Source organism: Delphinapterus leucas, chromosome 4, assembly GCF_059928025.1.
Source record: "Delphinapterus leucas isolate spDelLeu-1000000601 "Yukka" chromosome 4, BTC_Dleu_Yukka2, whole genome shotgun sequence".
In the NCBI taxonomy this organism is placed as follows: domain Eukaryota; kingdom Metazoa; phylum Chordata; class Mammalia; order Artiodactyla; family Monodontidae; genus Delphinapterus; species Delphinapterus leucas.
The window spans coordinates 47,881,540-47,907,022 of NC_143132.1; the positions used below are offsets into that span (position 1 = coordinate 47,881,540).

General features: G+C 36.8%; 1 protein-coding gene across 2 annotated transcripts in view; it reads left to right on the forward strand.

Moving 5' to 3' along the window:
- The window catches only part of TBC1D23 (TBC1 domain family member 23), a 63,608-nt gene that overhangs the window by 5,366 nt on the left and 32,759 nt on the right, over positions 1 to 25,483 (forward strand). For both annotated transcript variants that reach the window (XM_022587532.3, XM_022587615.3), the window contains exons 2-4: positions 20,258 to 20,369; positions 21,920 to 22,025; positions 23,067 to 23,271. In XM_022587532.3, the coding sequence (XP_022443240.1) occupies positions 20,258 to 20,369; positions 21,920 to 22,025; positions 23,067 to 23,271 (423 nt within the window). The remainder of the gene's footprint in view (positions 1 to 20,257; positions 20,370 to 21,919; positions 22,026 to 23,066; positions 23,272 to 25,483) is intronic.

Below are 25,483 nucleotides of genomic sequence, written 5' to 3' on the forward strand. Positions count from 1 at the left end.
ATAGCATTTCGTAGTTGGGTGAGAATGCTGTAGCGTGTGCTTTCCTTACTTTAAAGCAGTTGTTACATAAAACTAGTTGCTGTGGTGGTATTTAATAATTTCACTAAGAAGATATAAGAAAATACTATGTTTACGTAGAGCTTTTATCTTTTGTATACTATCTTATTTTGGCTCTTAGAACAATTCTATGCAGAAGGGAAATTATGAATTATTGTCCTTTCCTTGTTAGAGATGAGAGAACAGGCATAGGGAGGTTAGACAATAGACCCAGTGAGTGGAAAATCTGGAACTTAAACTCATGGCTCTTTAAGCCCTGTGCTCTTTCTAAAGTTGATTGTGTGTACAGTGTATATAGTTCACAAATACTTTAACAGACAGCTAGAGAGAACCCAGTTAAAAATATGCTAATCCTATACCCAATCAACCATGTGTTTTGAAACATACAATATGCAAAGTGTGCTTTGTTGAACATATGGTGTGTATTTTCTGTGGCACTTTACAAGGCTCTAAGGATATGCATAAGCTGTGAAACACATTATTTTTCTTGCATCCACAGGAAGGGACAATTCATGAGTGATATGGTGGGATATGATACAGAGCATTATATACTATAACGTTATATCTCTATGGTTTTCATAATGTGTCCTCATATCTCTTGCCAAAAATCACTTAAATAGATTAGTTTTTTATCTTAAGATATTATGGTTACAGGGACTTCCCTGGTGGAGCAGTGGTTAAGAATCCGCCTGCCAATGCAGGGGACACGGGTTCGAGCCCTGGTCCGGGATGATCCCACATGCCGCAGGGCAGCTAAGCCCGTGCGCCACAACTACTGAGCCTGTGCTCTAGAGCCTGCGTGCCCTAGAGCCTGTGCTCTGCAACAAGAGGGGCCACTGCAAGGAGAAGCCCATGCACCACAATGAAGAGTAGCCCCCACTTGCTGCAACTAGAGAAAGCCCGCGTGCAGCAATGAAGACCCAACCCAGCCAAAAATAAATAAATTAATTAATTAAAAAAGATATTATGGTTACAAATATCATCTAGATTATATATATAATATGTTATATATTTAAATGTATTTAGGTAATAAGTTATATATTAAATATATGTAAATATATAAGTAATACAATTATATGTATCATTTATGGAAGTAAAATTATAATTTTTGATTTACTTATTTAGTTTGTGAGAGCACAGTAGTGGTATTTAATTAGAACATGTAAACAGTTACACAGTTTTAATAACTCTCACCTCAGTAATTTTTTCATTGTTTTTATTCAGTGATGTAGGAGAAATAAGAAACTTGCTTTTAAAATCGCTTCCTTGTGGTTATTGTCCCTCTAAAGAGTTTCTGGTCTCTGTTTTGAAGTATAAAAGTGACGCATAGAAGGATGTATTCATCTCATATGGGTGTGCAGTTGAATACCAAACATTCTTGAGCTTATTTAGTAGATTCCATTTAGATTTAACCACTGACATGAAAATAAATGAGAGCCTATTTTATTGAATAAGTTGTCACTAATGTTGGAATTCAGGTTTAAAAAATAAATCCGTTATGTATTTCTTTGCCGAACTATGATCTCCATTGGTAAAGTGCCTTTGGAAAGAATTGCCCAAATGTTGCAAATATTGTCACCTCATTTGCAATAATTGTTCCTTTATCTTCCAAAATGATGGTTTCAAGAAAAGGAATATTGGGGGTATTTCTTTTCTCATTACATTTTGAGTAAAGTGGAAATTTGTAATAGAAACAGGTAATTTGCTGTTTTGTGTTGACTTGTGCTGTTTTCATCCCATTCTTTCTTTGAGGCAAAAGGTATACACTATTTTCAGTTTCCAGATAAACTAGTGCTTTGGTTGGGGGGTGAGGGGAAAGACGCTGATGCATTTCTTTTTGCCTTAAAAGTGCTAGAAAGTCACCTTATATGTATAGAAAAGAACAGTGTGTTGGGGACTTTTTATTTTGAGGAAGCATGGAAGAGGAAAAGGATTTAGAACACTCTCTAAAGTTAACTACTCATTAGTAGAGAGATATTCTTCCATTTTGTAAGCCAAGTCTTACAGAAAATGCATTGCAACATTACACATATGGTAAAGTTATAAGCAGCTTTTTTTTTAAATGCTTACACAAAAATTCCTGAGTTTTTTTCTTAGCAGAAGAAGGTATACCATTGGTGCAATTTGATCTATGTGGATTATGGATCAGAAATAAGTTTATGAAAATTTAAAGCATCTGGTCCATTTGTACTGTAGTTAATTTTAGTAGTTTACAGAGCAGTCTGTGATCACTGTCTCCTTTGCCTATTGCACAGTGCTGAAATATTGTAGCTATCATGTTTGTTTGTCATCTCAAGCCAAGAGGACTAGATTTAGCACCTTCTTTACTTGGCCAAGATCCTAGTTAAACACAAATTCTGCAGAGGATTACAGTATTTGATAGGGGAATCTCCCAAAGCTTCTTTTGTGGATCTGATCCTGATACATAGTTTCACTATTTTTTTTTTTCAAGCTGGTGGATGGGGTGTTTTTCCCCTTGGCATTCAAATATACATTTTGTTAAAATACTGTAACAGTGTGTCTGACAAGAATCCAGATAACTTCAAGATTTTGCAGTTAACAAATTGTGCTCTCATGGACTGTAAGGTGTCATGGTCATTTCCAAATGTGCCATAATACTATTTGCTGTTAGAATGCTTTGATAATTTGAGATTGGTATTTTAAAATAAGTTGCATAATACATATTATGGTCAACTCCATCCATATCTACTGTACAAGCAAATCTGTAACGAAGTTCTGGTATTTCCATTTCGAACAAATGTCACACAAAATATTCAGGAACAAAGTAAGGAGTTTTGGTTTGGTAGTAATTTGTAACAAGTGTGCTAACAATAGTAGCAAAATAAGTTCAGACAAAGCTTTGGTGCTGATGTCTCATGACCTGGGCATTAAGAAATAACCAGAAGTCTGATGGCACAAATTAAGTCATGAAACCACAACTCAACATGTGCAGCTTGTCACTGTTACACAATTTGCTGGTGCTCAGGACTAGTTAGCTGGCTATTTTTGAGTTTTAAATAATTGATCAGAAGCTTGTGCCTGGGTATAATGTGTATGCATGAGCAAGCTGGCCTGTCATTGTTTACTCTGTGCTCATCAGCGGTTTACATTCTAAACAAATTGGAATGAACTACAGCTCAAAAAGAGCCGCTCCCATCTCTGTTCAATGGGATTGGATAATAGGACCTGGGCTAAAACCTTGGAGGAGCCAGCTAGACTGTAAGCTACATGAGAGCACCGGCTTTGTTTACTGCTAGATCTTCAGTGCCTCACACAGTGGCTAGCATGTAGTAGGTGCTTCAATACATATTTATTGAAGATTTGAAAAAAGAATACTTTTGTTAGGGAGGAAAGAATTCAGAGCATGGGTTAGAGAGAGTTACAGAAGTACTGCAAACTGAAGGCAGAGTGTTTTAATGAGAGAGTCTAACTTTGTAGAGTATGTGAAGAAGATGAGGACCAGGAACGATGACTAATGACTCCTTGGAGCAGTTTTATTAGAGCAATGGAGGGTTTGAGTGAATGAGAAGAGACGACGTGGAGGCAAGTGGAGACTACAGTTTGCAGGGCGTTGAACTGTAAAGGGAAAGAGAGAGATGACTTTTTGAAAGGGAGGTCACATGTAGGACCTTTTGAATAAGCAAATGTGGAAATATTGGGGGAGAGGAGAATAATCATAGGCTATATTGTTCTTTATATATTTGAATGCTAGGAATACTTTCAGTGAAGAGTTCTGAGTCCATTTTATCTCTTGGCTCTGTTTAATACAGTAACCCCTCTGTATCCTTGAGTTCCATATACAGGAGTGTAGAACCTGTAGTTTTGGAACCCGGGAATACAGAAGGCCGACTGTACTATGGCATTTTATATAAGGGATTTGAGCATCTTTGGGTTTTTGGTATCTGCAGCGGGTCCTGGAATCAATCTCCAACCGATACGGAGGGATGACTATACTACTGCTAGCAGTCAGAGGTTTGAACAATATCCTTTGCAGTAGAAATAACACATTTAAGATGTTTACACAGCAGGTGTTGGGCTTTTATTGATTTCCCCTGTAATGCAGTTTTTGTATTTTTCTTGTAATCACATAATAATGTATCTTAGATCCTGACCATTTTAAGACACAAAATTAATTTTTTAAAAAATTGGTAATTTGGGTTTTCTCTAGTTTCTCTGTACTCTGCATTTAAGGTTAGGTGATTATGTATATTCTAGGTCCTAAGTGGTCTTTTTTTTTTTTTTTTTTTTTGGTACTCGGGCCCCTCAGTGTTGTGGCCTCTCCCGTTGCGGAGCACAGGCTTCGGACGCGCAGGCTCAGCGGCCATGGCTCACGGGCCCAGCTGCTCCGCGTCATGTGGCATATTCCCGGACCGGGGCATGAACCCGCATTCCCTGCATCGGCAGGTGGACTCTCAACCACTGCGCCACCAGGGAAGCCCCTAAGTGGTCTTTTTGAACTACTATAATCTTTGATTTTTTAAATAATTACAGGAAAGGATTGGATTTTAAAGAATTTTGAAAACTAGTGAAGTTGACTTAGCTTACTTGGTAGACTGAGAAGCTTGATGAATTAAAACGATTCGTTTCCAACCCAGAAAACATTCTGTCCTAAGTGTTTTAGCAATTTATCTCAGTATGCTTGTGGGTGACAAGAGTCTATTTTGAAGTTGAATAGGCTATGGGAAGTCATACAGGCCATCTAATAAGTTGCTGGGAATGATTGCTAATTGCTTAATTCTAGGGCTACTTCATTATTTCATATGTATGCTTTCTATTAAAAAAAATTATTGAGTGTTTACTTTGCCTTTAAAGATTTAATCTTGACTAAATGAAGAGTTACTTAGTATTCCTACACGCATGTTTTCGCTTGTCTTCTAATTTTAGTTTTTTCCACATTTTACTGTTGTCTCATTTGTGCCTCAGGATTTGTGTCACATGTACCCAGCAGTGGTTCATGTGAACAGCAACTCACTGTCTGACACACTTCTTTTTGGGGAAACAGTGAATCTTCAATGCCTGTGGAGTCTTGTATGGAGACGGTCCTGAAAAAGAAAGTTGGAAAGGACAAATTCAGGCAAGGTGTAGTCATTAAGATGGAATGAAAGAGGAGTGGGAGTGATAGTCTAGTAGAACAGGAGATAATTCATGTGCTGTATAAATACTCTCCACCTCTTTTGATTGGATGGTATCTGATACTATCCCTGTTTTACAGGTGAAGAAACCGAGTTTGTATCTTAGATCACATGGCTGTTAAAATTGTATAGAATCTGATGTCATGTTTTCTGATTTTAAATTTTATATTATTTTCTCTGTAACACATTGTTTCTAAGCCTTTATATTCTTAATTTTTGATGCTTTTGCTGTTGAGCTGCCATGGCAACTGTTTAGGAGTCTGTTCCTTTCCCACACCGGTAGTTAGCAAGTAGTATCAATTTGAGAAGTTAAAGAGGCAAGGCAAGCTGTTATCCCCTTAACAATGCTAAGGTGTGGCTTGGACCCTTCATAGTGATACACTCCCTTCATTGAAGTAGTAAATGAGGGTTGACACAAAAGCTTCCTCTTAAAGCCCTAAATTAAAGAGTCTGTAAACTATTTCTAATGAAGTTACTTTTTTGAGATGTAATTTATGAATCATAAAAATACATCCATTTAAAGTGTACAGTTCACTGGTTTTAGTATATTCCCAGAGTTAAGCAGTCATCACCATGATCTAAGTTTAGAGTGTTTTCATTACCCCCAAAGAAACCCCATACCCATTAGCATCCGTCTTATTCCCCTGTCACCCCAGGTCATAATGATCTACTTTCTATCTCTATACATTTGCCTATTTTGGACATTTCATGTGAACAAAATCATACATATGTGGCCTTTGTGTCTGATTTCTTTCACTGAGCATAATTTTCAAGGCTCACACGTGTTGCATGTTATCAACACTTCATTCCTTTCTATTGCTTAGTATTCCAGTGTATGAATACACATTTTATTTATTCATCAGATGATGGACATTTGGATTGTTTCTACTTTTTTGGCTATTATGAATAATATAGTACTGTTATAAATACTCTTTAGAAGTTTTTTGTTGTTGCCTTTTTTAATGTGATAAGACACACATAACATAAAATTTGCCATTTTAACATGTACAATTAAGTGACATTAAATACATTTACAATGTTGTGCAACCATCACCACTGTCTATTTCCAGAATTTTTGATCATCCCAAACAGAAACTCTCTACCTAATAAATAATAGCTCCCCATTGCCCCCTACCTCCAGCCTCTATTCTACTTTTTGTCTTTATGAATTTACCTATTTTAGGTACCTCATATAAGTGGAATCATACACTGTTTGCCCTTTTGTGACTTTTTTTCCCCCACTTAGCATTTGTCTTCAGAGTTCATTCATGTTGTAGCATGTGTCAGAATTTCCTTCCTTTTTAAGGCTAACATTCCATTGTATATATATATGTACCACATTTTGTTTATCCATTCATACGTCAATGAATATTTGGGTTGTTTCTACTTTTATGGCTGTTGTGAATAATACTGCTGTGAACATGGATGTACAAATACCTGTTTGAATCCTTGCTTTCAGTTCTTTTGGGTATATACCCTGAAGTGGAATTGCTAAGTAATATGGTAAATCTGCGTTCAACTTTTTAAAGAACTGCCAAACTTTTCCACAGTTGGCTGTACCATTTTTCATTCCCACTAGCTAGCAATGCACAAGAATTCTAATTTCTCCATATTTTTCCCCCTCCCCCCCTTTTTTTTGATACTAGCCATCCTAATGGATGTGTTGTATAGTATCTCATTGTGGTTTATGTACACGTTTTTGTGTGGTGTATGTATTGTATTCTCTCCTGTGTATGTATACCTAGGAGTAGAATTGCTGTGTCATATTGCAACTTTAACATTTTGAGGATCTGTCAAACCAATTTCAAAAATAGCTGAACCATTTTACATTCCTACCAGCAATGTATGAAGGTTCCAGTTTCTATTATGACTTTTTGGTATTAGCCATCCTTGTGAGTGTGAAGTGGCATCTCCTTTGTGGGTTTTCCTTTTTCTCATTGTGGTTTTGATTTGAGTTTCCCTAATGGCTAATGATGATGTGTGTCTTTTTATGTACTTATTGGCTATTTGTGTATCTTTTTTTTTCTAAAGAAACATGAGTAGTTTTTATTTATTTATTAATTCATTCATTCACTTAGGCTGCGTTGGGTTTTTGTTGCTGTGCGCGGGCCTTCTCTAGTTGCAGCGAGCAGGGGCTACTCTTCGTTACGGTGCCCGGGCTTCTCATTGCAGTGGCTTCTCTTGTTGTGGAACACGGGCTCTAGGCACAAGAGCTTCAGTAGTTGTGGCACGCGGGCTCAGTAGTTGTGGCTCGTGGGCTCCAGAGCGCAGGCTTAGTAATTGTGGCGCATGGGCTTAGTTGTTCCGCGGCATGTGGGATCTTCCCGGACCAGGGATTGAACCCGTGTCCCCCGCATTGGCAGGCGGATTCTTAACCACTGCGCCACCAGGGAAGCCCCTGTGTATCTTTATTTTGGAGAAAGGAGAGTCGTCAGATGCTTTGGAAAGGTCAAATTAAGGTAAATATTTGATTATTAGGAAGGAGCATAGGGAGAGTGGTCCCTCTGGAGTTGTGGGTGTCAGAGAAGGAGGAGGAAAGATTGGGTGCGTAAGAGGAGGAGTTGAGTGGAAGATGAGGGAGAAGTGGTGACATATATTATCAAGAATACTTTCAGAAAGCTTTGCTGGGAAAGGAACAACCAAGAGTTTGGTTACCTACATGAAAGGAAAGTTTGGAGGAGTTTTTGTGGTTGTCATTATTGATGTTGTTTCTAATAGCAATACTTGAGTATATGGCTCAGAGGAAAGAGCCAGTGGAGAAAGAGAAGTGGAAGATAGGAGAGAGGGGGATAATGGTGGCACATGGCTCTAGAGGAGTTGGGGTGGGGCGGGGTGGGGGAGGGAGGGATGAGGGAGATAAGACCCAGGTGAAGTTATCAGTCTTGGACTAGAGAAAGGACACCTAGACATCTGTGCATATAGGGAAGAAGGAAATGATGTCTGGGATAATAAGTTACTTATGCTTGGTTTTGGAGAGCGGCTGAGATCAAAGGGAAGAGAAGCCTGCTGTCCTATATTTTCTCTTTGGAGTCAGAAGTAATGTCACTTGAGGTAAAGTGGGCTGGGTAGGGAGTCTGAAGAAAGTGGTAAATAGAAGATTTTTAGGTAACATTGATGCTAGAAGAAATAGATGGTGGTGAATATATGATAGCATCATGAAGTTGTCTTAATTTCTTTTCCCATGAAGGTCCTCAGTGAGCAGAGTATAGGAACAAAGAAAGTAGAACTGGTTAGATTATCCCATTGTTAGGAGTTTGCAGCTTTCTGAATGTGGCAGGAAGACAAAGGAGTGAAGTTCAGGGTGTTAAGAATGTGCTTGAAGTCTTAGGCCATGGAATTAATACTGAGGACATAAAGTGAAGCCACATGAAAGTTCTTATAGCAAATCTGTGCCACCCTTCCACCCTCTACTTTTAACTCCTTACACAGGAAGCATGGGGAGGATATCCCTTCTCCAAAATTAATTTTCTTCCATGCTCAAAAATAGAAAAATATATTTTTACATCTTTCAACTTCCTTCCAAGTTTATCATATATTTAAACTTTTAGAAATTTTGTTGTCAGTATGGGTTGCACTTATTTTTTTTTACACTTTCAGTATTCAGTATGAGAGAACTAAAATAAATTAATATATGTATGTTACATATGCCACATTGTTTTCTTCTTACTGATTATGTGAAATAGTCTTAAGTAGTAGATACTTAATACTTTAAGCAAGGACATATATGTTTGAGGTGAGAATTATTATCATCTTTTTTCTCCTTGCAAATATTTGTGCATTTTCGAGGATACAGATAATAATCCCCCCTAAAACAAAACAAAACAAAACAAAATAAATTAAAATTCCCCTGTAAGTAAACCACTAGAAATAAACTTTTTAAATATCCTTCCCCATGTGTATGGGAAAGACTGGGTGGGGAGTGGGAATAATGTACTTTTTCTTTTAAACATGTATGCTTGGATGTTAATTTTATTTTATTTTTTTAGTTATTTCTGAGATATACATTTTAAAGTAATAACTAGAATTATGATTTATAACATTATACCTTCCACTCCACCATCTTGGTTCCTCCCTGGATGTTAATTTTAAAATTTTTTCTTAAAAACTTAATACATGTCCTTAATATCATAAACAGTTTCCATTTTATTAATTGTTTTTTAGGATTTTAAACTGTTGCTTAGTATTCCGTCTGCTGATTTAAATCAATTCCTCATTTTAGGACAATTTACATTGTGTGTAGTTTTTCATAGTTAAAATAAGCACTGCTTTGAACATGCCTGTAGCTGACTCACTTTACTCATTCTTAATTATTGCTTGGTGAAAGGTATATATGTTAAAAAGGAATCCATAAATGTTATTTAAATTATTCAAAAAGTACATACAAATATAATATGTATTATAAGTATACTCAAGCTGTACTGACTGATGCTATGTGAGAAGTGAAAGTTTCCTTCCTATTTCATTTCTCTGAAGTACCCACCTTTCACGATTTTGTTTTTTGTTCAAATGGATACTATCACAATTCTAAATAATATTTGATGCCTGCATTACCTAACTTTTAACATTAAAGAATATTGCTTATTGAATAATTCTTGAGGGAATTTGTGCTAAGGATAAGTGGGAAAAGATTAGCACAAGGAAAATTTAGAAAGTACATAAATACCAAACAGTAGGGGGACAGCCAAATCAATTACTCAGCCATTAAAAATCTTATTTTTTAAGAGTATTGAATGACTCAGAGAAATGTGTATGATATTTTTATGAGTGAATCCTGCAGAGCATAAAATTATATATTCAATATAAGGACTTACCTGGTAGTCCAGCGGGTAAGATTCCAAACTCCCAATGCAGGGGGCTCGGGTTCGATCCCTGGTCGGGGAACTAGATCCCTCACACATGCTGCAACTAAGAATTCCACATGCCGCAACTAAAGATCCTGCATGCCACAACTAAGACCTGGTGCAGCCATAATAGATAAATAAATAAACAAATATTTTTAAAAATACGCTTATTAAAAATATACATATATTCAATATAACAGTTTTTATGTGTATATATGTTTCTGTACACACACACATACACTTACACACATACATATATATGAAGAACTGAAAAGTTATTTACGGAATGTTAATCTTATGGTAATAGAATTGTGGTTGTTTCTGGTTTTTTTTTTTTTTACTTTTAATTGGAGTACGGTTGATTTACAATGTTTTGTTAGTTTCAGGTGTACAGCAAAGTGAATCAGTTACGCACATAGATATATCCACTCATTTTTAGATTATTTTCCCATATAGGCCATTACAGAGTATTGAGTGGAGTTCCCTGTGCTTTACAGTAGGTCCTTTTTAGTTATCTATTTTATATATAGTAGTGTGTATATGTTAATCCCAACCTCCCAATTTATCCCTCCCCCCCCGACTTGTGGTTGGTTTTTAAATTTTTTATACATTGACCAAATTCTCTAAAATGACTTTTAAAAATGGGATAATATCATTAAAATAAAGTAATATAAAGATAGTGTATTGATTTTTGTTTGACTGTTTTACCGAAAAAGGCCACAATAGAAAATATAAGTGCCATATAGACCAGTTAGCTGTTCAGAATTAGAAAAAGCCATTTTAGAGCCACATACTTCCCTCCAAGCCTTACTCCTTCACTCATAAATACTGATCACAAGGAGTGCAGTTCCTTATGAAAATGACTGAACAAAAATCTCACCAAGATAGTAAAGAAAGCAGAAAATTTATCCTCAGAAGCATTTTCACATTTTAAAGAGAGGCAGTATTTTAATGCATTTATTTACTTGGTTTAACTTAAACTTAGAAATAAATTATTTGGGGCTTCCCTGGTGGCACAGTGGTTGAGAGTCCGCCTGCTGATGCAGGGGACACGGGTTCGTGCCCTGGTCCGGGAAGATCCCACATGCCGTGGAGCGGCTGGGCCCGTGAGCCATGGCCACTGAGCCTGCGCGTCCAGAGCCTGTGCTCCTCAACGGGAGAGGCCACAACAGTGAGAGGCCCGCATACTGCAAATAAATAAATAAATAAATAAATAATTTGACTGTGTGATCCCTAAATTATTTTGAAATTCCATGTAAAGAAATCCCATAGTAACATGCTATCCCAAGTTCTTTATTAATAATAACACCATTAACTTTATAATGGTGAAATATATTTGTAAGAATCTTAAGGTCCCTTACATGTTTTTAGTTATCTTTTTTTGTAATATAATTTAAATACAAGAAAATGCACCAATTTTAAGGGTACAGTTTGATGAGTTTTACCCAGCGTGTACAATCATGTAGCCAGCACTGCACTTCCATCACCCCAAAAAGTTCCCTGTACTGCTTCGTAGTCAGTCCCTTTTCCTACCCCCGGCCCTGGAAACCACTAATCTGTTTCTATCCCTACAGTTCAGCCTTTTGTAAAATTTCAGTTAAATGGAAACATTCAGTATATACTAGTCTTTTGTTCTAGCTTTTTTCACTAAAAACATAATGCTTTTGAGATTCATCCATGTTGTTACATATAGTTTCTGCCTTTGAAATTCAGAGTAGTATTCCATTTTATACTACAATTTGTTTTTCCAATGATGAGTGTGATGGGCATATGTATTTTTCCATTTGGGGGCTGTTATAAACAAAGTTGCTATGAATATTCATATATAAGTCCTTGTGTGAATATATGCTTTTGTTTTTCTTAGGTAAATATCTAGAAGTTGAATGGCTGGGTTGAATGGAAAAAATTATGTTTAACTTTATAAGAAACTGCTGAACTGGATACCAAGTTCAGTTCCATTTTTCATGCCCCCCAACTGTATATGAGAGTTGCAGTTTCGCCCTACAATAAATAACATTTGGTGCTGTTAGTCTTTCAGTTTTTCTGGTGGGAATATAGTGCTATCTCATTATGGGTTTGATTTTTATTTTACTTTCCTAATGACTAATGATGTTGAGCTGCTTTTCGTGTACTTATTTGCCGTTCATATGTCTTCTTTTGTGAAGTGTCTGTTCAAATTACTTGCCCATTTTTTGTTAATCAGGCTTTTGTCTTACTATTAATGTTACTCAAAGTGGGAGTGTGGCTGCTCCCTGCTCTGAAGCCAATAAAGAGGCGTGGTGGAAAGGAAGCTTTGTTTTATTTGGGGGGCCAGCAGAAGGGGGTGGGGGGTGGACTCCTGCCCATAGGCCAACTCCCACCCACTGACAGTCAGTGGGCAAGAGCTTTTATAGGTGAAAAGAGGGGACTACATGCAGAAACAGCATAGTCAGCTCTGACAGTCACCTTGAAATTGGACATGTGGTGGTCTGATCAGCGTCATTTTGTTTGTTTTAAGTACAATTAATCTTCAGTTCCAGGGTCGGTTTGTTCTCGTTTCTTTGAGGCCAGTTCTCAGAATTGTGGCAGCTTATGTCATGGCTGCAGTCTGGTCATCAAGTAGTTAACTTCTTCCACCTGGTGGGGGTTTTAGTATCTATAAGACAGCTCACAGGATATGGCTCAGAATACTATCTGTAGCCCTTAAAGAGGAACTAAAGGTCCTTGACTATGCTTAGTGACTAAACTATTATTATTTAGTTTGTTGGACTGTTTTCCTTTGTTTCTGCATTTTCTCACTTCTCTGATTAAACTTATTCTTTGGCTGAAGTTTTTCCACACACAAAAGGCTGGCTGAGGACATGGGGGCAAGGACCATAAGGTCCTGCTCCGTTTCATTAAGTTGTAAGCATTTGGTGTATTTTTTGGACACAGTCCTTTATCAGAAATTTTACGTTTTTTTCTCTCAATCTATGGCATGTCCTTTCCTTGTTTTTCTTTTCAAGAGAAGTTTCTAATTTTAATGAAATCTAATTCATCAGTTTTTCCTTTTATGGATCATCCTTTTGGTACATATCTAAGAACTCCTTTGTAACCAAGGTTACAAAGATTTTCTCCTATGTTTTTCTTTCTAAAAGTTTTATAGTGTTGTTCTTGCTTTCAGATCTGAGACCTGCACCATGCCTGCCTCTTGTCTGTGCTAATTTGAGATCCTTTCTCACTCTTCCCATTTGGTTCTTTACTTCCTTTTCTGCCTGTTTCTGGCTTTGCACACCTTCTGATCAGAATATATTCTGTTGCCTTTTCTGGGGACTCTGAGTTCCAGTCCTGTCCCATTTCTTCCTGGAGGTCAAAATACATTGGAAATCCCCTTTGATTTTGTTACGATAAGAAAAAGTCAATTTTTTTAAATGAATTATTTGTTTTCTAATGCTGATCCTGCCTTTTAAAAAAAATTTTATTTTTTAAAGTTTTTGGCTGCATTGGGTCTTCGTTGCTGCACACGGGCTTTCTCTAGTTGCAGTGTGCAGGCTTCTCATTGCAGTGGCTTCTCTCGTTGTGGAGCACAGGCTCTAAGCACGCGGGCTCAGTAGTTGTGACACGTGGGCTCCAGAGCACAGGCTCAGCAGTTGTGGCGCACGGGCTTAGTTTCTCCGCGGCATGTAGGATCTTCCTGGACCAGGGATTGAACCTGTGTACCCTGCATTGGCAGGCGGATTCTTAACCACCGCACCACCAGGGAAGTCCCAAAAAGTCAGTTTTAATTTAAAAGTCAGCTATTGGATTCTCTTTGGTTTTCTATATAAATGATTTTACTTAGAAATAATAATTATATATTTCATTTCATTTAGTCTACTTATATTTGTTTGTCTTACTGCATTGGTCAGGTATCTGGTAATAACGTTGGTAAGTAGAAGCAACACAGGCATTCTTGTCTTGTTCCCAGTCTTAACAGGAATGAGTTTCAAGTTTTGTTTTTTCCATTAAAAATGACATCTGCAATAGGTTTTTAGGAGAAAGCCTTTAAAAAGCTAAAAAAATTCCCTATTTCAAGTTTTCTAAGAGTTGATTCCATCTGGAGAAGAAAAAACTTAACTTTATTAAATGCTTTTCTTTATCATTGATCACCCAATCTCTCATTCTTTGCCATTAATGTGGTAAATTACAGTGAAAGATTTTTTTTAAACACTGAAACTTCCTTTCATTTTTATGATTAATTCAACTTAGTCACATGGTACTATTTTTTAATACGTTGCTAGATTTGAATTCTTTGCGTTTTTCAATGTTACAAGTCAAGTTGGCCAATATTTTTTACCTGTTTTTTGTTTTCAAAATTAAACTTAATGGCTTGGCTTTTTTCTTTGTTCTGTAAGAAGTTTTATGAACAAGGATTTTCTGTTCCTTGAGAATTAAATAGAACTTGCTTGTCAAAAAAAAAAGTCAGCTGTTGTTCAGTAATAATAACAACAGTAATAGTATTCGTGGCTTCTATTTATTGAAGAATTATTATGTGCCAAGTATTGCACTGAATGCTTTGTGTTCAGAAATTTGTTTAAGTGTTAACTGATCTAATATAGGCACTGCTTCTATATATGTTACTTGCTTATGATTACATGGCTATTGAGTTGGGCCAATATTGGATCTCAGATCTGACTCTAAAGCCTGGATTCATGAATTTTTTTTAAAGATTTATTTATTTTATTTTTGGCTGCATCGGGTCTTAGTTGCGCTGCGCGGGCTTTTTGTTGTGGTGCACAGGCTTCTCTGTAGTTGTGGCGTGCAGGTTTTCTCTCTCTAGTCGTGGCACGCAGGCTCCAGGGTGCGTGGGCTCTGTAGTTGTGGTGCGTGGGCTTAGTTGCCCTGCATCGTGTGAGATCTTAGTTCCCTGACCAGGGATTGAACCCGGGTCCCCTGTGTTGCAAGGCGGATTCTTTACCACTGGACCACCAGGGAAGTCCCATGAACTGTTTTGGTATACTGAATATAGTTGAATTTTTAAAATTATGGTAGAATAGATACATAAAACTTATCATTTTAACCTTTTAAGTTTACAGTTCAGTAGTGTTAACTATATTCCCATTGTTGTGCAGCTAATCTCCAGAACTCTTCTTCTCTTGTAAAACTGAAACTCTATACCCATTAAACACAAACTCCTCATTCCCCCACTGCCTCCAGTCCCCAGCAGCCGCCATTCTGCTTTCTGTCTCTATGAATTTGAGTATTCTAGGTGCTCATATAAGTGGAATTGTACATCATTTGTCTTTTTGTGACTGGCTTATTTCATTTTGCATAATGTCTTCAAGATTCATCCATGTTGAAGCACATGTCAGAATATCCTTTTCTAAGGCTGTATGATATTCCATTGTGTGTGTGTGTGTGTGTATATATATGTATACATGCATACATACATGTATATGTATACACACACACCCTATTTTATCTGTTTATCCATCAAAGGGTATTTAAGTTGCATCCACCTTTGGCTATTATGAATAATGCTGTTATGAACATGAGTGTACAGATAATCTGTTTAAGTTTCTGCTTTCACTTCTCTTGGGCATATATCCAGAAGTGGAATTGCTGGAGCATATGGTAGTTCTATTTTTAAATTTTTTTGAGGAATAGCCATACTATTTTCCAAAGTGGCTACACCATTTTACATTCCCACCAACAGTGCATGGAGTTGCAGTTTCTCCACATCCTCACCAACATTTATTTTGTTTTTTCATTCTTTTTTAAAATAATAGCCATCCTAATGGGTGTGAAGTTTTAATAGACTTGATTTTTAAATTCTTCCAGACTTTCTTGGGAAGAATGAATAATTAATAAGTATTATGTATGCATCATACACTTAACCAATTGAATTATTGATATTAATGTTCAAAATTATGAGACAGTCATGGATTTCCCTGGTGGTGCACTGGTTAAGAATCCGCCTGCTAATGCTAATGCAGGGGACACAGGTTCAATCCCTGGTCCTGGAAGATCCCACATGCCGCGGAGCAACTAAGCCTGTGTGCCACAGGTATTGAAGGCCGTGTGCTCTAGGGCCCATGCTCGGCAACAAAAGAAGCCACCGCAATGAGAAGCCTGCGCACCGCAACAAAGAGTAGCCCCCGCTCACCACAACTAGAGAAAGCCCACACACAGCAACGGAAACCCAACGCAGCCAAAAATAAAATTAAAAACAAAAAAGAGACAGTCATAATAGCCACAAAGTTGAAACAAATCAAATGTCCATTAAGTGATGAATAGATAAAATATAGTACATTCAATGAAATATTTTTTGGCAATAAATAGCATGTGCTGGTACATGCTACAACATTGAAAACATTATGCTAAGTGAGAGAAACCAGACATAAAGACCATGTATGTATGGTTTTATATATAAAATATCCAGAATAGATAAATGTATAGAGACAGAGAGTAAATCAGTGGTTGCTAGGCTCTGAGAGGTGGGTATAGGGGAATTCAGAATGGCTGATAATGAATATGGATTTTAAGTGCAGAAAGATATGTAAAAAAATTTTAGGCAATGGACTGTCTTGTTTTCATCTCCTATTTGGAGTGTGTACAATTAAACTTTGCAAACATTTTGAAATTATAGGGAAGAGAAGTGTTTAGAACATGATTAGGAAGAAAACAGAATTTAGAAAAAAGTGTAATATATAGTTAGTTTTTCCCAGTGGCAGATCTTCTGTAACTTTTTAAGTTTTAGGAACACAACGTATAGTATAATCTAGTTGCTTTTAAAAATTAAAACTTTAAATATGATTCAATGTACAGCTTATTTGGAAAATAATTACAAAACTTCAAATTGAATTTATTAATCCTAGAAGCATTTAGAAATGAATGCTTAATTTGGTAGTGTTTGAAAATTCATGTCCCCTCACCCCCTTAACTTGCATTGTGCAAATGCTTCAGTGTGCTAGAAGTTACTCACCATTTGGTTGAGGAAGAAAAATCTAATTCAGTTGCTAACTTAAATATAATCATTAAAATAATTCATATAAATTTAGTCACATTGTTTGCCTTGCTGTGATTAGCAGATCGGGTTACAGTGCTTAGATTAGGTGATTTTGCCACAGAACATCAGGTATGGAGAAATTCCATTAGGATTTATTTAAGTTTTGAAAATATGTCATTGATAGATCATTGACAGAAACCTATACTATTTTTTTAAATTAATTAATTTATTTGTTTTTATTTTTGGCTGTGTTGTGTCTTCGTTGCTGTGCATGGGCTTTCTCTAGTTGACGCAAGCGGGAGCTACTCCTCGTTGTGGTGGGCGGGCTTGTCATTGTCATGGCTTCTCTTGTTGCAGAGCATGAGCTCTAGAGCTCAGGCTCAGCAGCTGCGGTGCACGGGCCCGCCCAGCTGCTCTTCGGCATGTGGGATTCTCCCAGGCCAGGAATCGAACCCGTGTCCCCTGCATTGGTAGGTGGATTCTTAACCACTGCGCCACCAGGGAAGTGCTATACTGTTATACAAACAAATGTTACAGTTTCAAGGTACAGAGTCAGGAAGAGATGCCTTTCTGCTTCTTTCCAACCCTAAAACTTTGGATTTGTTTTGCCTTAAATCTTTGAGCAAAGAAGACAATTACTTAGTTTTCATATTTACTAGGATAAATGGACAAGGCCTGTACTTTTCTATTTTTAAGACCTGTCTGAATATCCAGTACATTTCTATCAACTTTATCTTGTAAGGATAGTAAGAAGCCACCATAATCAGAGAAGACTTAAAAAATTGCAACCCACCCAGTCATACTCCACCAGACATGCGTTTTTCTTTTGGATATTAGGTATTGCTTGTTCAAAAGTAAAAAGAAATTTGCTTTCCGGGAAGGAAAGTTCTGTCTGAGAGCTAAATGCCATAGAGTTCCTATCTCTTGATAGGAAATTGACTCTTTTATGAATTAACTTCACTGTTTTCAGCTCTTTTACTAATTTTACATGCACATTTGTAATGTTCAAGGTCTGATAACTAAACCTTTGAACACCTTGTTCAGAAGGTAACATTACTTCTAATTGTTTAGTTTGTGAGAAGTACCTTTGACTACTTAAGGTGGAGCATTTTCTGGTCTCTTGCTCATGGTTGTGTTCCTGGAAACCACATTTGTGGTTCCCTGGGGGCAGCATCAAATAATCCAATAGCAGCTGTATCAACAGAGATGTGCTTGTATATTATTATCATTATTATCAAGTACACTGAGGATTGGACATTTTGCCCCAAAGTACTGACTTTGTTGTCTGGAATAGTAAGGGATTTGGCAAAGTTCAAAAAGAAACCAAAGATTTTACACTGAAAAATGCAGAAATTCTAGGGACTTCCATGGTGGTCCAGTGGCTAAGACTCCGTGCTTCCAATGCAGGGGGCCCGGGTTCAGTCCCTGGTCAGGGAACTACCACATGCCACAACTAAAGATCCCGCCTGTCGCAACTAAAGATTCTGCATGCGGCAAGTGAAAGATCCCGCATGCTGCAACGAAGATCCCACGTGCCGCAACTAAGATCTGACGCAGCCAAATAAATAAACAAATATTTAAAAAAAAAGAAAAATGGAAAAATTCTAGTTCTTCATTAATTTGGTAAAAATAATTTTATCTCATTAAATGGGGTTTTCAGTTCATTTACACATTTAATCATTTAAAAGTATGGTATTTATTAAGAAAGATTCCATTGCATTTTCTTTGTGTAATGATTACAAACAATCCTTCGAATTCTAACAGGCTGTCGTGTACATTTTGGCCAAATAGAATAGATAAACCCCAGTCTTTATCAACTATAGACCTTAATTAACTGTCTCAACAGTAGACATGACGTTTCTTTCACTTTCTGGTCCAACACTTTGGTAACCATATAGCAAAAGAACGAAATGTTTCTTGTGTGGTTACTAGTTAGTTTCTTAAACATATGAGTTTGTAGTAGCTTGGTTAAGAAATCTTTCAAATTTGATCACTGCTTTTCTGTTGAATGTGAACCCAAGTGATTACATTGTCATTTAATTCCTTTCCCTTAAGGGGGCAACACTTTGGGAAATTTATACAGTTAAACTAATATTCTTGGAATCCTATGAGTAGAGGAAGGGATTTACATTATCTTATTGAGAGAATGTAATGAGAGTAATTTATTTTCTTCAAAAACCACAAAAATGACAAAATCCTGGTTTTCTGATCCTAGTGGGATGCTCTGCCTTTTAGCCTGCTCCAAAGAATTTTAGAAATTGTCTAAGATAGGGATTTTTATTTGTACAGATTTCTTATGTATTGTATGCTAAAATTGTAAACAATGACTGGAACCTTAGCTTTTGAGAATTCTGAGGGAATTAGCTATTTTTAGTAGTTATTTCCTGGCTAAAAAACAATTCATACCTTTGTGAAAGTTTTTTTTTTAAGTATTATTTTAACCATATACAAATGACAATAAAATTTATTTCATACTTACTTTTCTCCTTAAACATAGTAGACTAAACATAACTGCTTGATGATTTACTTGATAATTTATTTGATGATGTGGTATTATTTTGCTTTAATATATAATAAATACAGTGATGACGTTAGAGTTTTTTTCGTTCCTCTAACAGTTATTGAATATTCACTGTAAGACAGGTATTGTTCTAGGCATGAGATCTGTATAGTTTTGTAGTAGTATTCCCATACCTTGAATTCTTGGCCCAATTTTATGGTTTCTCCTTCTTGCCACCATCTGGCATAATGTTAAGAGCATAAGTTCTGGTACCAGACTGTTAAAATTGGAATCCTAGTTCTACTGCTTACTAGTTGTGTGACTATAAGCTATACAACCGCCCTTTGCCTCAGTTTTTACGTCTGTAAGCTAGGGCCAGTGATATAACCTGTTTCATAGGGTTATTGCAAGAATTTAAAGGCATGTGAAATGTTTGAACTGTGCTTGGCACAAAGTTAGTGCTAATTAGTCATTATCCCTACTATGAATATTACTATTACTATGACTTCTCAATGCTGTTTGCCCTGTTTCCTGTTTTTAAATTTCTTTAATCTTAGCAAACAGATAACTAAGCTTGCTAGAACTAAGCGTAAAATAAGAATAAATTGACTGTATGAAACCTGAGATTTCCTTTCAAGAAAACAAAATGTGTATGCCTTGGCATTATGTCTAAGAACCTTTCTTTCTTAGACATAACCTTTAATAGGTCATACTTATAAATGAGTACTGAGGAAGGAAAAACAAATGAAATTTATCTTAATAAATGGGACTTGTCTTTCAGGGAAAAAGATCTTGAAGAAGCTTTGGAAGCAGGAGGTTGTGATCTTGAAACTTTGAGAAATATAATTCAAGGGAGACCACTGCCTGCTGATCTGAGGGCTAAAGTTTGGAAGGTAACTAGAAACTGAAACAAATAAAATGTAATGACTTAAGAATAATATTTTAGAATTTTTATTTTCAGTTGTCTTAGTTGCAGAGGTACATGCCACACTTAGAAAATTTATCAAACAGAGCAGCATGCTAAAAATGTGTGTTTCTGTAGTGTTTGGTATATTTAATAATTCAGGTTTTGAAAGGCAGCGCTTTCTTTTGTAGCCATTAGAAATGATGTTTATGAAGATTGTTCACTGAAATGGGAAAATGCAACCAATGAGTAAAATAGGATATATAATTGCAGATATGGAATGATCTCAGCTATGTTTTAAAAAAAAAAGGTAGGGAGAAGAAACAGGTCTCTGGGTGTTAGAATTACAAGAGATTGTCCTTTGCTTTATTTTCTGCTTCAGCTGTTCTCTAGTACATGTGTATTATCATTTTTAAATTTTAAATTAAGATTTTTTTATGATGAAAAAAGAAGTAGTTCCCTTTGTTAAAACGTGTAAGCAAAGGATAAGATAAAAAACCATCTGTTGGGCTTCCCTGGTGGCGCAGTGGTTGAGAGTCCGCCTGCCGGTGCAGGGGACCACGGGTTCGTGCCCCGGTCCGGGAAGATCCCACATGCTCGGAGCGGCTGGGCCCGTGAGCCATGGCCGTTGAGCCTGCGCATCCAGAGCCTGTGCTCCGCAACGGGAGAGGCCACAACGGTGAGAGGCCCGCGTACCGCAAAAAAAAAACACAACCATCTGTTATCTACCACTTATAGGTAAAACACATAATAATGCCTTGGTGACACATCTTATTTTTTCCACTCTGCACATATATATGTAACAGAAATGGAATTACAACTGTATATAGCATTCTGAATGTTTTGTTATAGAAATTTAAAACACGTACAAAAGTAGAGAGACTTGTTAGTGAACCCCCATTTACCCATCACTTAGCTTTAACTGTTACCAACGTTTGGCCAGTCTTGTTTGATTAGTATTCTATCCTTTCCTCCTCACCCCGCCCACTGGATTATTTTAAAGCAGATCCTTGGTAGCACACTAAAATATTTTAGTATGAAAGTCTAAAAGATAAAGACTTTTAAAATAACCATAACACTATTAAATTGAAAAGAATAGTAATTCCTTAATGTGTCCTCACATGGCTGAAGGGACAAGGGAGCTAACTGGGGTTTCTTTTATAAGGGGGCTAATCCCATTCATGAGTGCTCCACCCTCATGTCCTAATCACCTCTCAAAGGCCCTGCCTGTAATTACCAAAACATCGGGGATTAGGTTTCAACATAAATGAATTTGGGTGAGGGGACACAAACATTCAGTCTGTAGCATTAATGATGTTTGCTTGAAATAAATTTACATATATAATTATGTAAATATTTTGTGTAATTCATTTTATTCACTGGATTAACATGAAGTAGTAAAATTTGATATAGATACATTACTTTGTAATCTTTGAAGTGTGCATTATTCCTAAATTCAGGCCTCCATTATTATAGCATATTTTCCAAGAATGAGAAATAACATATGAAGCTGTTTGCTTTTTTTTATCTTTCTTCCAGATTGCTCTAAATGTTGCAGGAAAAGGAGATAGTTTGGCATCCTGGGATGGTATTTTAGACCTGCCAGAACAGAACACTATTCACAAAGATTGTCTGGAGTTTATTGGTAAGTTTAATAATTGTTTTCAAACAGTGAAAAAATTTTCAAATAATAATTTTTGGATGGAGGAGTTGCTCTTTGGTAGAATTAACTTGTTATAATTTGGGATATGTTGAATTTGTAAAGGGCTAATAAATAGCTTTAGAACTTCTTTTTTGAAATTCTTACGAAATAATGTCTAATATTTTAAGAGAGTCTTATTTTTAGTGTTTCTTTTGCATTATGTTTGATTAAACATTAACATACTTATGTTTAATTCTTCAAGTACCTTTACAGTTTTGTGGCAGTTTTAAATTGTTTTTTGGATAATTGAAGATCTGTATGATTGTATACAGTCCTCAGATTTAAGGGGGCTGTGTTCCAAAAGTTTATCTGTAAGTCATAAGTCATGATCTGTTATAGAAAAAGTATTGTAAATCATGGGTGAATAGGTTTCCAATCACCCCACAAGGTCTTTTGAAGATTAAATTAATTTGGTTTGTATTTTTCTTTTTTAATTCATCTATAGTCCATTGGTCTTTTTGTTTCTTTCTCTGTCACATTTTAGTTAAATTATTGGCTAAATAAACTTTTATGTGCTAACCTCAACAGAAGCATTATTGCTGATGTGGGCAAAGGAAAGGGAATTTGGTGGTGGAGAATGAATCACTTTCCCTCCCCTTGACATAGCTATAGTGGCAGCTGCCCATTATGGGGCAGATGATAATCCATTATTTGGAAAACACTTTTTTGCTTTCCAGGAATGCGGGTTATGCCTACCTTTCCTGCTTCAGATTGTCCATTCTTGTATATATCTATATGTTATATAGATACATATATATCTGTATAACATAGATATAGGTCAAGTATTATTAACTTAGTAAATACTGAATAGCTAGTGAATATGAATAAGTATAAGGAAAAATATGCTTTTATGTAGTTCTATTTTGCCCTTGACATACTCTAAATAGAGTAAGGTAGTATTGTATGTTTGTAACCCAGTATTTTGTCCAATAACTGAGCATCTAACAGGCCCTTGGTAACTTTATTTTGACACTTATTTTCTAGACCAGCTTTCAGTGCCCGAAGAGAAGGCAGCAGAATTACTTTTGGATATTGAATCTGTAATTACCTTTTATTGTAAATCACGTAACATTAAATATAGCACGTCCCTTAGCTGGATACATCTACTCAAACCGTTGGTGCATCTTCAACTGCCACGCAGCGATTTATACAACTGCTTTTATGCTATCATGAATAAGTACATTCCCAGGTAAAATATTATTTAGTTATTACACTTTTAAAAATGAATAAAGGTCTAGTTTGTTTTGAACTAAAGTTGTTAGATTTATTTTGATGGTAAAGTAAATGGTTCAAATAATTTTTAAGGTTGTTTGAATCATAATTGTTACTTGACTTTATTTTTGTGGTTATAAACATTTTTTAAAGGATTCTTTAGTTAAGAATTTATGCAATGGAATATTACTCAGCCATAAAAAGGAAAGAAATTGGGTCATTTGTAGAGACGTGGATGGACCTAGAGTCTGTCATACAGAGTGAAGTAAGTCAGAAAGAGAAAAACAAATATCGTATATTAATGCATATATGTGGAATCTAGAAAAATGGTACAGATGAACCTATTTGTAGGGCAGGAATAGAGACGCAGATGTACAGAACCGGGGGGTAAGGGGGAGTGGGATGAATTGGGAGATTTAGATTGACATATATACACTAACATGTGTAAAATAGGTAGCTAGTGGGAACCTGCTATATAGCACAGGGAGCTCAGCTCAGTGCTTTTAGATTGACGTGTATACATTAATGTGTAAAATAGATAGCTAATGGGAACCTGCTGTATAGCACAGGGATCTCAGCTTGGTGCTCTGTGATGACCTAGGTGGGTGGGATGGGGGTGAGGTGGGATGGGGGTGGGGTGGGATGGGGGTGGGGTGGGAGGGAGGTCCAAGAGGGAGGGGGTATATGTATACATATAGCTGTTTCACTTCGTCATACAGCAGAAGCTAACACAACATTGTAAAGCAATTATACTCCAATTTTAAAAAAAGTAATTTATGCTTCTAGGGTTTATATATGCAGCATAACTCTTCATAGTTTTTTGATTTCTTTACTTATAAAACAGTAACATAGTGTCTAAGTAAAAAGTAAAATTTTTGGAGTGCTGCTACTTTTTTTTTTTTTTCGCGGTACGCGGCCTCTCACTGTTGTGGCCTCTCCTGTTGCGGAGCACAGGCTCTGGACACGCAGGCTCAGCGGTCATGGCTCACGGGCCCAGCCGCTCTGCGGCATGTGGGATCTTCCCGGACCGGGGCACAAACCTGTGTCCCCTGCATCGGCAGGCGGACTCTCAACCACTGCGCCACCAGGGAAGCCCTGGAGTGCTGCTACTTTAAATGAGGTGCTGGGGTTACAACTTGGAATGTAGTCCTAGAAATACAGGCATTGAACAAGTAATTAGAAGTGCACTGAGTGTCAGGAAGGTGAACTATAGAGTGCTATGGGAATGTATAATGGGAGTGACCTAACTTGCCCTGGAGGTCAGGGAGGTCGCCTCTGGGAACGTGACACTTAAGTTGAGTCTAGACAGATGTGTAGGTCGTTGTGGGGGGCAGGGGAAAGGGGGTGGGTAGTAGCAGGTGTGGCACTTATGAGGAAAGAAAGAATTCTTGTAGTTCTCAGTGCTGTGGATCAGGTAGTCAGGATTTTAGAGCCAAAAGGAACTTTTGACATAATCTAGACCAGTGGTTTGGCTGCACAGTGAACCTTTGATGCACATTGGAATCATTGGGGGGAGTTCTTAAAAATTCTGATGCCCATTTACATAGCTGACTAATTAAATCACATCCCTGAGGAGGACATTGGTGCACTGATGTTTGTTTAGGTTTAGAGCTTCTCGGTTGATTGCAGTGTGCAGCTGTTCTGGAGCTTGATAGTTAAGTGACTACCATTTTTTTCTGCTTTACTGTGTGGTAACACACTATATTAGGTGTAGGTCCTTTGCGTATTTTCTCATTTAAACAGTGACCACTGTAAGGTATGTATCTCTGATTTACAGCTGCAGAAACTGAGGCAAAGAAGGACATTAAATGACTTATTCAGGATTACACTTCTGCTGTATGACTGAGTCAGGATTTGAACCTAAGTTTGATTGGACACCTGTGCTTTAACTAATAAGGTTCTCCACCCTCGTTGCTTATTAGAATCAACTGAAGAACTTTTTTTTTCTTTTTCTTTTATAGCTTAAAGTATCATTCATGTATTACAACATTCATCCTTTTAGTATGTACAATTCAGTGGTTTTTAGTATGCTCACAGAGTTGTGCAACCATAGCCACAGTCATTTTTAGAATGTTTCTGTCACCCCCAAAAGAAACCCCAATACTCATTAGCAGTCAACTCTCCATTTTCCCCTAATACTCTTAGCCCTAGGCAACCACTTACCTTTCTCTATGGATTTGCCTATTCTG